This window comes from Primulina huaijiensis, chromosome 15, assembly GCF_012295235.1.
Source record: "Primulina huaijiensis isolate GDHJ02 chromosome 15, ASM1229523v2, whole genome shotgun sequence".
Lineage (NCBI taxonomy): Eukaryota > Viridiplantae > Streptophyta > Magnoliopsida > Lamiales > Gesneriaceae > Primulina > Primulina huaijiensis.
This window is the reverse complement of record NC_133320.1, coordinates 2,468,598-2,484,533: the sequence shown is the minus strand read 5'-3', so window position 1 is coordinate 2,484,533 and position 15,936 is coordinate 2,468,598. Positions and strand designations below refer to the sequence as shown.

At 36.8% G+C, this 15,936-nt stretch overlaps 3 protein-coding genes and 1 pseudogene across 3 annotated transcripts; all 4 read right to left on the bottom strand.

Moving 5' to 3' along the window:
- Positions 1-1,471: 1,471 nt before the first annotated feature.
- Positions 1,472-2,571, bottom strand: LOC140960558 (karrikin insensitive 2 receptor IA). Its single transcript, XM_073418863.1, has 2 exons — positions 2,176-2,571; positions 1,472-2,077 (listed from the first exon to the last, which is right to left on the bottom strand). The coding sequence occupies exons 1-2, from the start codon at positions 2,541-2,543 to the stop codon at positions 1,630-1,632; spliced, it is 816 nt and encodes a 271-aa protein (XP_073274964.1). The 5' UTR covers positions 2,544-2,571; the 3' UTR covers positions 1,472-1,629.
- Positions 2,572-6,141: 3,570 nt separating this feature from the next.
- On the bottom strand, positions 6,142-9,419 carry LOC140958808 (protein argonaute 2-like; annotated as a pseudogene).
- Positions 9,420-10,399: 980 nt separating this feature from the next.
- Positions 10,400-11,211, bottom strand: LOC140960057 (uncharacterized). Its single transcript, XM_073418174.1, has one exon. It carries the CDS (start codon positions 11,171-11,173, stop codon positions 10,961-10,963), a length of 213 nt encoding a protein of 70 aa, XP_073274275.1. The 5' UTR covers positions 11,174-11,211; the 3' UTR covers positions 10,400-10,960.
- A 1,100-nt stretch (positions 11,212-12,311) lies between these two features.
- Positions 12,312-14,948, bottom strand: LOC140960055 (subtilisin-like protease SBT1.7). The gene has a single exon (XM_073418172.1). It carries the CDS (start codon positions 14,747-14,749, stop codon positions 12,437-12,439), a length of 2,313 nt encoding a protein of 770 aa, XP_073274273.1. The 5' UTR covers positions 14,750-14,948; the 3' UTR covers positions 12,312-12,436.
- Between the last annotated feature and the right edge of the window lie 988 nt (positions 14,949-15,936).

The window sequence follows — 15,936 nt, the reverse complement described above, 5'->3', positions numbered from 1 at the left end:
TTAAAAAATCTTTTACTGAACACATGCATAGTTTAGATAAAAGCTAGTATAAATTTGTTTTAAAAAGTGATCAGTAATATAAATACCGTATACCAGCTTGATAATTATTAATAATTCATGTATCATGATAAAAATAATAATAATCATGCATGCATCCATTAATTACCATTAGTTCGTATATCGATTTCATTTCACTATCAAATTTAATTAAATTAATCATATTTTACATATCATTTAATAATAAATCAGCTGTTCATGTGCCAAAATAGAATCTCTTAATTGGGAGAGCGTATAAGCTCATTTAAATGGCTTATAATTTGATTAATTTCATAATTTTTTTGTTAATTTTTTTCAAATTAGTTTATAATATTCTATATTTGATACAAGATTCTAAAACCCGTGAAGCGTGATTGTCAAGCTCCAAATTTTACAAGTTTAAGCAAGTTTAATATGAGGTTAAGCTAAAAAAATTAATATAATTTATCCTTTGGAGTATAATAACACACTCAAAAATTTCAAATATTTTTATATATAAAAACTATACTAAACATAAGGAATTGAGCGAATCTCTTAATGTTTGTTTACATTCAAAACTAAATATATATATCATTATTTTAGATTTTAATGTTGACGTCAATACTCATAATAGTGTATTGACATAAATTTTTATCGATAAGAGAAAGACGTGAGTTCGACCCACATTAAAACAAATATCCCTAACCTCCTTCGTAATTTTTAAAAATTGATCTCATCATCAATGAAAAAGAAAATATGGTAATAAATTTTTTTATAGTAATATTGAAATAATTCGACACGCCTACCAAGTTATACTTCAAAGTGTAGACAAGAATAGACACAAACCCAACAAGGATCCGTGAATAACAAGGAACCTTGCTAGCTTTATCTGGAATCTCATCCCGCTATTAAAGCAGGATTGGCCACTGCCTACTTTTTCTGTTCTTTATTTTTCAATAAAATAAACTAATCAATTCATCTAATTATTACTCGACGAAATAACCAAAATAAAAAAAAAATCTTTTTAATGTCGGATCACTTATGTATGTATGTATGTATATCAAATATTCACAAATTCAATTGGAAAGGAAATGTAGTTACTTTGATCAGTATACCAAATCAGACTGCAAAGTAGTATCCAAAACAAAAACAGTAAATAAACTATAAATATTGAACTGAACGAATAATGGCACGGAAACATTAGGCCCCATTGTCAAGTGGGGCGACAAGGGCGGGACTACAGCCCACACCACTGGTATGAAGTATATACAGATTATAGAAATTTAATGAATTGCTTGAAATACTTCATTAAACACAAAAGAAACAAAACACCCATTGTGCATATAGATCAATAATTTTGAATTATTGGATTTCAAATAGATTAAAATACGTTAATTTCAAATTCATTATATATCAAATTAATAATTTTATTTAAAAATAATTTTCAAATCAAATATTTATATCCAAACGCAATATTATTATTGTTCTAAAATATGATTCATACAGCAGAACTCGACAAAGAAACATAAACTAAATAGTTAACACCGAATAACGACATTATCACGATACCTAAGAACAATCGAACATTTTCATCACCATTGTTTTCTCGTTGAATCATTCGTCAACGATATCCCGCGTAATATGTCGCAGCAGCACCGGGATGGTGATCTCCGGCAAGCTGAGCTGCGGCAGGTGGCCCTCGGTTGACATCACTTCCACGATGGATTTCCCGCCGAGATTCTGGTGTAAATATTCCGCCACGGCCACCGGCACGGCCAGATCCTTGGAGCTCTGAAGGATGTGACACGGGACAGTGACGCGCGACAGGAAGTGCCTCAGATCAAACGTGAAAATGGTTCGAAACACACTGAGTGCGATGTCGGGTCGCATGTTGAATAAAGTCCGGCTGAACTCCTGCACCGCCACCGAATCCATGTCTCCACCCACCACCAGTGGGGCGAAACCTGAAATCCAGGATTTGTAGTTTGCTTCCATTGCGTTGCACAGTTGGTCGATTTCTTCTTTCTCGAATCCTCCGTAGTAATCGTCCGTGTTTATAAATCTGCTCAAATGGTGTTAGTGAATTCAGCTCTGCGAAATTCCATTCGTCGTCCCATTATCCAAAATAAAAATAAAAAAAAAAGACAGGAAAGATTGTACCTCGGAGAAGCTGAAATCAAGATTATCTTGTGGAACAGATCAGGGCGGAAGATGGATGCGATAGCTCCAGTCATGGAGGACAAAGAATGGCCCACATAAATACAGCTCTCCACACGAAACTCCTCAAGAATCGCAAGCAAATCATACGCATACCCTTCAAGAGTGGCGTATCTCTCGAAATCGAAATAGTCCGGATTCGTCGGCCCGGCGCCCATGTTATCATACACTATGACTCTGTAATTGTCGACAAGGTGAGGCACCAAATGCTTCCACACAGATTGATCAGTGCCGAAGCCATGACCGAGGACGATGGTCTGCTGGCCGGAGCCTAGAACCCGTACGTTGTGGGCTTCTTCGACTGTGCCCATGTTTGAGGAGTTGGGTTTAATCTACAGTTAGCATTTAAAGGAATTTGGATTTATGGGCTGATATTTTTGACTTTTTGTATGTGGTGGCCATCACATGACCGGGCATAAAACGACTTGTGTGGTGTCGATGTCGGCCAAGTGTATGTGTACATACACTGTGTCTGTTAATGAAAAAGGTTGAAAAAGAAAGGTTGATAATTGATCAGGGTTATGCTAGCATCAACCAACTGTTACTAGCAAAAACGTACGTGGATGAGATGTTATGTTATCTTCTTATTCAAGTATAATAATATAAATCGTTCTTGTATTTTTTATAATCTCGTCAATAAATTATCAAGTTCCATGTTTTAGAATATCGATTGTATCGTCCTAGTGCATCCAAGAAGAGGTGCACAATTTTTTAGTGCATCCTTCTGCTGAATTCAAATGAATTCAATCTCGTTGGATTTATCAACCTTGCTGCTGGCGGTCAATTAGTCATATATATAATATAATATGATATAATATCTTGTCCACATGCTCATAATGAAATGAAACTCATTTATTAGTGGTAATTGATACAAAGATTGACGATGAATGTATAACATATCAAAATTACTTATTTACAGAATGAGAAAATGAGTGAAATAAAATTTAAAAAAATATATTAATTGTTAGTTATAGGTTACGTGGAATTTATTAAATTAGAAAAAGATGCACACACATTGTATGTGTTATTATTATTTTTAATTTGATCAAATAACACTAAACAATTAACATGAAATTATTTTCAATTTATAATAGTTGTTCGATTTAAAAAGAAAGTTTTTTTTAGATTTTTTTATGTAAAATATAGAGTGACTTGAGGAGATTTTTAGTATGATAAGAAAGGTAATTACGGAATTAAATATTTTGGTGTCTTCTAAAGTATTTATTTTAAGAGTTTCACACTTAATAATACAGTATAGATGAATGAGATTTGGTCGTTAAATATAATGTGTTGACAAGGTCCTTTAGCTGTAGTATAGTAACGTAGAAATACATATGATATAATTGATCCATCGTCTTATTTTTTGGAGAATAAATCTTGCATGTAATCTTCTGTGCTTTCCCAAGACAACATAGCATTCAATAGAATTTTATTTAACAAACAAGATTTTGTTTTCATAATCATATTAGGTCCAACTTAATTTAAAATCGAATCAGAACGAATCTATTACCGGGATAAGCCTATCGTTATCCATCTTTTTATCCATAACAAAATTCGAATCTGGGATGTTATTTAAATTATTACACGTGGGCGCACGTTCTTCACTTCTTTGTTAGGACAACAAAATTTAATAGTTCTGGAGATGATAAAATATCCTGCATCTCGAAGTCGGTACACTTGGAAATGGAAACAAGATATTTAATAAATGTCAATCATCTGCCACCCAAAAATAAAATATATAGAAAAATCCCTACAATTAATTGAATTTATTATATCATGAGTGAGCATTTCTAAAAAATCTTAATAAAATTCTTAATTCTTGATTTCACGCTTGTAGATGTTAACCAACTCAATTAACACACTATATATGACAAAAACTTGTGTGACACGATGTCACGGGTCGTATTATATGAGACAGATATCTTATTTGAGTTATCTATATATATATTCCTTCTTTTCATTGAATAAATAGATATATTTAAAATTTTATTTACAATATTTTAATGATTATTATTTAAAATAAGTAATAATATTATTTTTAAATATATTTATTACTTAAATATTTCATTTTATTTTACGATCGTAATTTATTTAAAATTAAAATTTTATTTTAAATTTGAAAATAAGTACAAACTAGAAAAAAAAATCTCACTTGCATAAAATTAAAAATAAAATATAAATTAAATTTTTTTTAAAATATGTAAAATTTAAATCTTGTTGTGTTGTGCCCAAAATTTCTCAATTAATTCGGCACGAAGTTGGTGATGCACCTCATGTACTTTAGAATTTCTCCGTAAATAATCCTTAAATCCTCGATTTGTGTCTTGGATGGGTGGGCCGTCATCTTCATCTTTGTAATATTTTTCATGTGACCCACTCTTTATTATCAATAATCATGTTATGCAAAATAATAACATAATATGTTTTAACTTTTTCATGTATCAATAACGAGTTGAAATCTAACAATCGCCCATCGAACTTGGAGCATTCTAAATGCTCTTTGGACATCTTTTCTCAAAGCCTCTTATATTTCCCTAAATATCCTCCTCTTAGGATCTTCCGGACAAGAAAATACCTTTTAGAAAATAGTTCATTCGGGATATATTTAATATGTTGGATAATACTCTTTTGTATATTGAGTGTTGTTCACTATGAAATTAATCTTCGTGGCATTTTCCTTGCAAGAAGTTGTTGAATATGAGATATTCGTACAACACGTTAATATCATTACGTAAACCGACTACCCCAAAAACTGTATGTCATATCCACATGTACCGAGACGTCACCGATTCAAACACAATTTTTGGTGCCCATGTCTCGTCTTTCCAATAAACAATGGAATTTTTCCATTCCCAGCATGCAATCAAAGATGCACAACATGCCAGGGAAGTCGTGCCTCTCATCATGCATTTGAAGAAGAAGTTGAGTATCATCAATATTTGGTCTTCTCAAGTATCAATCATCAAAAAGTTCAACCACATATCCTTAATAAATGAAAAGACGTTTGATGATAATTGATTCACTCATAAAGTACTCGTCAAGATAATCAGTAGGAACTTTGTAAGCCAATTGACAAATAACAACAATAAATCAAGATTTATGAAACATAAATGCCTGCCATCCTAGGAAAGAAGACGAGACTAATACACAATGTTTCTTTTTTTATTTGACACAAACAAATCACACATAGATAAACCCAAGAACACAATAGTCCACACCAGAAAGCAACACAAAGACACCATTCCATAAGGGGGGAAAAAGCTCCACCCCACACTCGAAGACAGCACACACAAGCGGGAAAAAACCAGGGGATGTTTGATGTCTAAAATCTCAGTGTGACTGCTTTGAGAAATGATAAACAAGACCCCCATTTAGATTCGTGCACATAGAGCCGTATCTGTGTTGAATGAGGCCTGAAACGAAAAATGAAAAATGGACCCTCTTGTTGCACTAATAAATATAAAATTCAATTTCCAAATAGCAAATATAATAATAAATACATAAATATATCAAAACTAATATATTACATCAATAACAACTCAATAAATATTTAAAATAACTACATAAATACTATTCGTTTAGTTTTTTAGAGAGGAAAATATTTATCAAATTTGTGTAATCCAATTGTCATACCATTTCTTTCTCAATCGACAACATAATTAAATCATTTAGTCTATCTTGCGACATTGTTAATCGAAGATAATTATCGTAGAAACTACACTTTTAGTCTCTATAATTGTAAAAACTACAAAAGGCGNTATATATATAAATTTGGGCCCTTTATTAGGTCACGCCCTGAGGCAACCGCTTGGTTGGCCTCATAAAATGTACGGCTCTGCGTGCACAAACTATGTCACCAAATGAATAGCAAAAGGGGTGCTACTCACAAAGAACTTGATGTTCTCCAATTCAGGGTGCAGACTGTAGAGTCTCTTTTTCACACCAGGCTGTAGACAATGAAGTCGAGCTCATTGCATGAGATGATGACGTTGGGGAACAAGATTGAGACTTCATCGCTGCATCTTGGAACAAATGCCCCTGGTACGAGACAAGATCGATGATACCCCTGTAAGAGCCCGGGTCATGGATGACCCGGGATATCAGATGGATTCCCAAATCAGGGTCAATCTGCAGGATGGATTCTTCTGAAGCAGGGCAGGTGCAAGCCCGGGCTCTACTCCCCGGACAACCAGACGCCCGGGCTCTTATATAAGAACCCCGGTAGGCATTCTAATCGGGCCACCTCGATATGAGCACCGCACTCGAGTACACTAGCAGAATAGGATATGGGCGACTGTCCCATCTCTGACACCAGGCTGATGAGTTGACAAAATCAGATGGGCTGGATGTGACCAGTATGAGATTTGACATGTCAGAATATAGGGTGTGCTCAGCCGTCCTACTATAATTAGTAGGTAGCACGCAGACCGAGGTAATCATTACTTCTCCTACTATAAATATCAGGTTCTCCTTTTACATATAGATCCATTCATTTTATTGTCTACACTCTTACACCAATATCACAACCATCACTCGGTTACATTGGTCTTTTGTTGAGTCATTCACTGACTTAAGCATCGGAGTGGCCACGCCGGACTCCCCTCCGGCGCCCATTCACGAGTTCATCTCCTTGTGTGCAGGTTACAGCTGAAGCCATATTATGGAGATATATCTCCCTGCTCTTATTCTCTCCATTATATTGATAGCAGATCCGGTAGAACACTCGACCCGGCTAATCCATTTCACCAGGATCGCATCAATCGGCATAGTAGATTGGCGGCACAAGTGACACCGCATTGTGCATCGAGCAAAGGAATAGCACATATCGTATATGAGTTTCTGCAACTTATTAGACGAAAAGAAATTCTCATCCAGAAGCACGTTGTAGTGAGTTGGCTTGCTTGTACCTAAACCTCCACAGTGGCTGGAGAGATAGAAGTCAAAGTGGAAAGGATGAACGATTACCTTGTCCACCACAGTTCCTGGAGGCACATTGCCGGTTGGCCGGACGTCATCTCTGCTCTCACCAAAAAGACGAGTCTGGTGGTGCTTTTGAGCAACAATAAGAGTGATTTTTGGTTGGTAATGGTCTTCATAAATCGTATTCTTTATGTCACGCAGCTCCTCAGATAACACCATTCCGAACTGGTAATCGCTAACACCACTTCGAAAGATCACGATCTTGTTTGGTCTAACCCTGTTGCACCCAGCGTAAGTTTTGTTCAGATCCAAACACATGACTCCAAAATTTGAATATTTTCTCCGTGTGCTTGGGTACTGACCCTAGCTGCATAGAGATTTGCAGCAGGCCAGCTAACAGTGCCTACAACTGCAGCTATTGAGGGACAGAGCGAATTATTTGGCGGGTGATTCACATCATCTCCTATAAACATCACATGGTCTTAACTAACAACATGGGGAAGCTTTGCCAAAGTTGCTGCCCTCAAGTTTAGCATTGATCTTGAGACAAAGATTTTGCTAGGTAATGGCCCTGTCCCTTATTGGCATGGGAGGACAAGCAACATTGGGTCAAGACACCAATTTTAGTTTCAGAGACCTACTTGAGAAACCTGTATCCAGGATCCTTCTTAGCCATCACAAAAACAATTATTTGTAAATTTTCTTTGCTCTTACTTCTAGCTCTATCCACGACATCTTTCAGGAGATTCTCAAGGCTTTCAAATATTTGGCATTCAGGTGGTCCAAATCCTCCTTGGGCTACCTCTGACCCTCAACCAAGACACATAATTCCACAGGAACATCGTCTGCTGATTTGTTGCTTCTCCCAAGTTGTAAACAAGGAATATTTAGGTTTTCAATATTTCTTCCCCACTTTTCCAGAAAATAGGCAACAAGGCTCACCTACAATGAGATACTTCTCTTTACCGGGGCGCTGCGTTACTCATGCTCTCAACCCTTTGAGAGCCTAGATGGTCAACTGTCTATATCTTTTGGTGTCATCTATTGATTTAATTTGTGGAACGTTTTCCATAAGGAAATCTCTGACTGACATTGGCTCACGAAATGGCAACACAGAGTAGTCCAAACACAAAGAAACACCTTGTGAAGTAGGCTTCAAAAACCTCTATAAGCTCCGACTCCATTACCAAAGTCATCATCTCTCATGTATTTCGAGGAGTAAAAGCAATCCCCAACACAGATTCGCTGCCTAGAAGGATTTTCTTTCATTACCAAGTCCATCCCTTGCAATATATCACGAGGAATATAGGAGAGTTCCTCACTTTGCATAGCTTCAACTCCTTCACAAATCTGATCTTAAACAAATAAGAACGCCCCTTGACATTTTCCCCATCAGAAAGATACCGTGGCCATTGCACTAAATCGATAATTAAGTATTTTAACGGGAAGTTGGTGAAAAATACTCAATCAAAATATTTCTTTGGTTCACTCTCTACCCACAAAATTGTGGTACTATGTCATACAAAATGTGGTACACTTCATGTGGAAATGTGGTACTAAAAAAGTACCCATGGACTGAACACAAAAAAATCGACGGCTGGGGACTGAAGGCCAATTTCCCGTAAAACGGAATAAATTATATTCTCTTTGTATTATTTATACTATGATCTATACTATCTTATTAAATATGAAATACTTAGAATAACTACTTTTGAGGACAACAAAATATTTAATTTCATAATTACCCTTCTTACTATATTAAAAACCTCATCAAATCACTCCATATTTTACATAGAAAAAAATCTAAACAAAATTTTTTTTTAAATCAAATAACTCTTCTAATTGATAATAATTTTGTGTTAATTGTTTAGTATTATTTGATTAAATTAAAAAAATAATAATAATACATGCAACGCGTGTGTATCTTTTACTAGTATTATATTATACTTAATAGATGAACTTAGATTAACTCTTTTTTTTTCTTTGGTGTGACATTATTTAAATATCGAAAATAACCCTATATATAAGCACACGTGTGTATCTTTTACTAGTATCTAATATATTTTACTGCTTTTAAAATCTTTGAAATTTATAAAAATGTTTGCTTATCTTTATATATCCATATATTACAATTTTAAATGTCATTCCTATAATTAACCGAACCGAGTGATCACAGTCACCTTTATGTAGGCACGCAACTCTTGCACGAAGCTCTAGTGTTAGGAGAAAATAACCGAACCGAGTGATCAATTACCTTTTCTGGTCATATTTGCCACCAATATTCTATTCAAAAACAATATTAATAAGAATTATTATTATTATTTATAAATAAATAAAAAGTTCGTAAAATATATCACTCTGGGCGGCACTATGGTTCTAACAAATGTGATGGAACTATATCATGATAATTGTCAATTTAGGTTGTATCTCTCGCCATATAATTTAAATGGGTTAGTTGAATTTTTTTCAATCCATTTAAATGAAGGCCTAAATGGGCCAATCTGCGTGATTGGTGAGCCTACGCGGACTTTGGTTGATCCGTGAGAATGGAATGAAAAAAAATTACATTAGGAATTTAGGATGATATATATTTTTTTTAATGAAAATTATGAATTTTTTGTATTAATTATTTTTTATAAAATGTAAACGTACAAATATTAATAATTAAAATTTTTATTGATATTTTTTTATAAATATATATTTATATAATAACTTTTAATTCGTTATAAAGATTATTTATTTATTTATTTATTTTTATTTTTTGCGGACTGGTCTAACCACAAACATACCTTGGATCGGAGATTTTTAGATCTCGGCCAGAGGTTCTTGGCAGACCAGCGCCATCATGTATTGACCAGTTTGCCAGCTCTATGTACTATTGCATTCAATTAAAAGATAAAAATGATGTAACGTCTCTAATTTTTTTTATTAATTAACCGTTTAGTTATTGATGTGACCGGGTAAAAACGGATATGATATGCGTTGGCACTTTCATCGAATCGGGGTTATGAAAATAATGAGATATGAGAGCACATCTGCATCCAAACCGAAGGTTTTTCTCCAGAGAAAAACTGGTGATGTCCTCAAATACGAAGATAACTATGTGAATGGACGCCTGAGACATGTTCGGCGTGGTCACTCCGATGCTAAAGTCAGCAAGTGAATGAGAAAAGAACTAGGTAGCAAAGAGAAATGATGTATATAAATGATGTGGGCAAGCAATATGTGAATGAAAAATCCTTTAATGTTTAAACAAACATGATATTTATAAAAAGAAAGTCAATGATTACCTTGTTTTCAAGGCTCACTTACTAATTATGACAAGATGGTTGCACATACCCTCATTTCTGACACGCCAAACTGTCCATTTCATCTTGTCAAAGCCATGCGATTTTGTCAGTAATGATTACCAAGATAAGGTATCTCATACTTATGCAGTCGAGTGAGGTGTTATTATCGAGATAACCTGGGGTAGAAAATCATCACCCGGGAACTCGTCCGGAAGCCCGGGTTTCTGGTAACCCGGAGAGATGATATCTCGAACATTCATTTGCCCAACTATTTGTCAGATTGGTCGGAAACTTCTCATAACCTGATCCATAATCCGAGATAACCTAATACACATGACCCGAGCGTCCCTGGGTGCCACTATCTTTAGGACATTTCTTCAACATACATCAAAAGACATATTATACCTGAGATCTACTTAAACGATAAAATGTAAATTCTACGTACTAACGTTTATATATTTTTTCTAAAATTTAACTAAACAAGCTGGTCAATTCTTGCTGGAATCCTTAGTGGAGAGTTAAGCCTGGGGATTTGTGGGTCCACCGCCGGTGACGGTGGGGGCATCCGTGGAGGCGGCGGCGCCACGGCCAGGTTGAGGTTGGAGGTGGCCGTGTGTGCCATACCCTTGTTGCTTGTAATCTTCCAGGTCCTTGTACTGTGTGTAAGGACTTGTTTCCGCGGGTAACCCTTGTACATTCCCTTTCTTCTCACTATCTTGTTTCTTCTCCATGATTCTTCTGATCTTTTTGTGAGATGTGGGTAATTGGTCGAATTATTTATAAGTGTTTCTTTTTCTTCTTTTTTTTTTCGCCACATAAAATTAAAAAAATCTAACAATGATGTGTTTTTGTGACGTTGACACGAGTCCTGGAGCTGTTTGTTCTTTGCCTCAGGTGTGTCTATTTCTGAGTGACCCGTGGCTATATGTATGTAAAGCCAATCAATTTTGAATCTACCCATATTGTTTTCTTCTAATATTTTATCCAAACAATAGAAAGGGTTTGCCTGTTCTGCGATTATCATCTGGCCCAACTGATGAAAAATCTACCTTACGATTCTTGCGCTCGCGCTCTGGTTGTGGGCTTATCCAATTTGCTATCGGACTCGCATAGTCCTCATGTCCCTCCTAGGATTGATTTCTGAAAGTAGAATTTAAAATATAAAGAAATAGAGAACAATCATACACATTTTATCCAAAAAAATATATATATATTTCGAAATTTATATATTAAAATTAAAAGTATTCTAAGTTCCACATACATTTAGTTTTCAGTTTCGTGTAGCAATTATGTATATTTAAATGGTTAGTTAAGCGATATTAAGACTTTTACACCCACCAAATGATCCAATAACCCTCCCTAACTTCGATTTCTTGTAATGATTTCATCTCACCAAGCGATGACACATACACCACGCTTTTCTCTAGAAACCATAATTGTCCTGCCCAATTCACTCCGCCCCTTTAGGATGACTCAAAATGACTTTCAAGATTTTGGAAAATGAAATGTTACATCACTAGATAAATCAAACTGATTGACAATGAAAACACGTGTGGATTCTTTCTGAAGTTACGAGGACATGTGATTCCATGTAGCAAATCTTTTGGGGGCGGTAAACCAAGTAAGACGAGTCAACGGTCTCCGAGGATTTTTGGTAATGTTCTTTAGATTTTGGACGTTGGATGTAACAAATCTTTTTATATGTTTATATAGTATTTTATTTTAATAAATTTTTTTTAAATTAATTCAATAATGATTATTTGAAATATATTTTATTTTTTATTTGATCTATTATTTCATCGTAAATGATAAATTTAATCGAAAATTATGAAATTAAAATCTATCACATTCAAGGACAACATAAAATAAAAGAACAACATGCTAAAATTCATTTTAATAGATCGATGAACACAATTTAAAGACAATAATAATGACTGAAAAGGGCAAAACAACTAAAATATAATGTAAACTACTCTCCCCTTCGGTAGAGAAGTCTACGTCCAACTCACAGCAATTGGGCTCCCCACGACGTGTTTCCCGTCTGACCATTCGATCCTACCAAACTCATTTGCATCCACCGGTTCTTGTAAAACCGCGGTAAACGTTGCGGTATATGATTTTTTCTCGTTTGTTTGACTAAAAGTCAACTCCTCAGGATCCACTAATACCTTGAAGACATCACTCGTCGAAATCGAAACCTTGTACGTTCCAGGTGATCCCACGTTTGTTACAGTTCTTGTGTACTTCACTGTATTCGAAGAGGTACCATCTCCGCTGCCGAGGGTACGATCTGAGGTAGCCGGAAGGGACACCGCGAATGAAGGATAATTGAAGTCGTTTATGCTGTGGCTCTTGCTGGAATCGCATGTGAAATTCTTCTTGGCCAGGCCGCTGATCTCGTCGGCCGTGTAATTCAATGCACAGAGGAAGTTTAAGTAATCATCCACATCTAAGTCGTAGATGAGGCCCGGATTCAGGGCGGAGACGGGATCCACGTGGCCGGCACCGTGGTCGAATGGTGTAGATGGTTTCCCTGTGGAGACGTCTTCGATTAATTTCCCATTTTTGTCTACGACTTTAGCAGTGGTCATCAACGCCGATCGTATGGCGGCCGGGCTCCAGTCTGGGTGCGCGCCCTTAAGCAGAGCTGCTAAGCCGCTTACATGGGGGCAGGACATCGACGTGCCAGAGATTATGTTGAATCCCACGCGCCTGCTGTCCTCTGCGAGGCCTGTGGGGCCCACAGCCCCGGACCAGCCTGCTAGTATGTTGACACCTGGTGCTATAATGTCGGGTTTCATAATATGCGAGGTGATGGGGTTTGGTCCCCTGGAGCTGAAAGCGGCCACCACGGGCGAGGGTTGGATTCCGACTTTGGTGCCTTCGAAGAAAATTGTGGCGGTTGGATTTGAATCGGAGAACAGATATGATTTGATTGTTTCACCGGTGGTTTGCCCCACCGCCATGGCTGGAAGAAGATGGGCGTCTGCCACCAGCTCCTCGCCGTTTGCCACGGTGTTGGTTAAAACCATCCCTGCCCCGCCAGCAGCTTTGACGACGGAACCCTTTTGAACTCTTGGGTTCACCCCACGGTCGCAGAGCACAACCTTTCCGGCGACTTTTTCAGGAATTAGTGTATCCGTCATGCAGAGATTACCATTGGTGGCATTGGTTGCGTTTCCGGCGTAAATTAAAGGAAGCATTTTTCCAGGTAATGAGCCGCCTTTGTAAAGTGAAACGCCAGAGTAGTTTTTCCCATTTCCCAGGCTTACATACGCCGGGAAGTCACGGTCAAGGGTGCCGGCACCGACGGTGGTTATCCACGGTGCTACATTAGACAAACTATAAGAACTTGGGCCCGCGTTACCAGCGGAGCAAGAAATCAAAATACCCTTCTCCATGGCGGCAAAGGCTCCCGATGCAACGCTATCCCTGAAGTAATCGGAAACGCCGCCGCCGAGAGACATCGATAGAACATTAACATTGTCGTCTATGGCCTTCTCAATTGCCGCCAAAATGTCGGAACTAAAACATCCGCCGATCCAGCAGACTTTGTACACAGCAACCCTGGCACGCGTTGCCATCCCTCGTGCAGTCCCGGCTGCGTACCCAAACAAGCTAGCGCCGGTGACAACCGATCCAGCTGCGGTGGAGGAGGTGTGCGTGCCGTGGCCATCGTCGTCACGCGGAGATTTTGATTCCTTGGATTGATCAATTGGGCCTAGAGTTGCCTCGTAACCTTTAGAGAAAAACCTGGCTCCAACCAACTTCCTGTTACAGTTGGATTTAGTGAAATTCGTTCCAACTTCACATTCCCCCTTCCAGAAACTTGGCACAGGCCCAAGGCCAGTGTCATCATAGCTTGGGCTTTCGGGCCAAACACCAGTGTCCAAAACCCCGACAATAACATCACTGGCAGACTCAGATTCCGGGAACATAGCAGAATTCTGGTCCAATCCTAAAAACGATGGCGTCCGCGTCGTGTGAAGCTCATACCTCAGTTCGTCCATAACAGAAACAATTCCAGGCCGATTCGCCAGCGCCTCAGCCTCCTCCGGCGTCATCCGGGCTGAGAATCCGTGAATCGCATTATCGTACGTGTACAGAATCTCCGCCGAGCCCGACACCGATTTCAGAGACGAGTCGTACCAGTGAGAATGATCCTCAAAAATGGCGGGCATTCTTGATTTCGCCATGTGGATAATGTAAGTTCTCGTCCCTGTGACAGCGACAGAAACATGGCAAGAACATGCCAACAGAATGAAACCCAGAATCCAAAACACGTAAAGTTCAGTTTTTTTCCCCATTTCTTGGTGTAGTTCGTAGGGAAGAAAGTGTTTGGACTAAATAGTGCTGGATAGAAATACAGCTGGAGTAGGAGGCTTGAAGAAAACGAAGAAGTATGAAACCATGGAGAGGTGAGTGAGTGGGGACTTTGTAGTTTGTCCTGTTCGTGAATGATTGCGTTGCCACAAAAAGAGGAAAAGGAAGACAGATAGGTAGAAAGATAAGAGGACTAACACGTACGAGTAAATAAATATTTTCATTTCATAATATCGAATTTTAATTTTAATTTTTTTTCTGAACAGTAAACATAATATAATCTTTTATCAAAATTGAAGATAATTAGTGAAAATAAGTATTTTAAAAGTATTTAAAATATTTTGATATGTTACTTTTTTTTAATTAAATACATATTCCATACCACAATCGAGTGTCCAACTCGATAAAATAGATAAACGTTTCACTAATAATTAATAGTTTGATTTTTTTTATCAAATCTACAGTTTGGAAAAAAGGAGCTATTTGGTTATCGATCTCGGTGTTTGCATGGATAATATAATAAATTCATCATAGTGTCCAAGAGTGAAAATCAACTCACTGGTTCATTCTTATAATAAGACGATAAATTGAAAAATAAAGATTTATTTTAATTTATTTATTGCAAAACTCAACCAAACATGAGATGATATAATGATATTGAATTTCATAATGTACCACACAATATCTTAATAATTGTATCATAAGATTATATAGACATGAAATATATATTACTACAACTTTTCCTTTGTTAACAAATCTTCAAACAACCACTGTTTTTAACACCCTTAAGTTTATAAAAAAAATTAAATAAAAAATTAAACCAATCATCACTATAACCTGAATTTAAATTCTTCCAATTATTAAACTATAACAAAAAAAAGAATAAAATAAATATGGTCGTGTGGAAATGGAATATATTCGAATTAATCACCTTTTGATCACGTGTAGTCAGGCTTTAATCTCAACAAATTATTCTATTTTATCATAAAGGAATACAAGAAACCTTCAATGAACCCGTTGGTCCATTGAGTGGCGCAATTCACGAACCGCACTGCAATTCACTGCAGCCGCTAATTGGGAACATAAATCGTATCTTCAACATCACGTTTGCTTGGTCACGGGCTACCTCCTTTTTGGATTATTAATCTTTTTTCGTATATAAAAATATGCT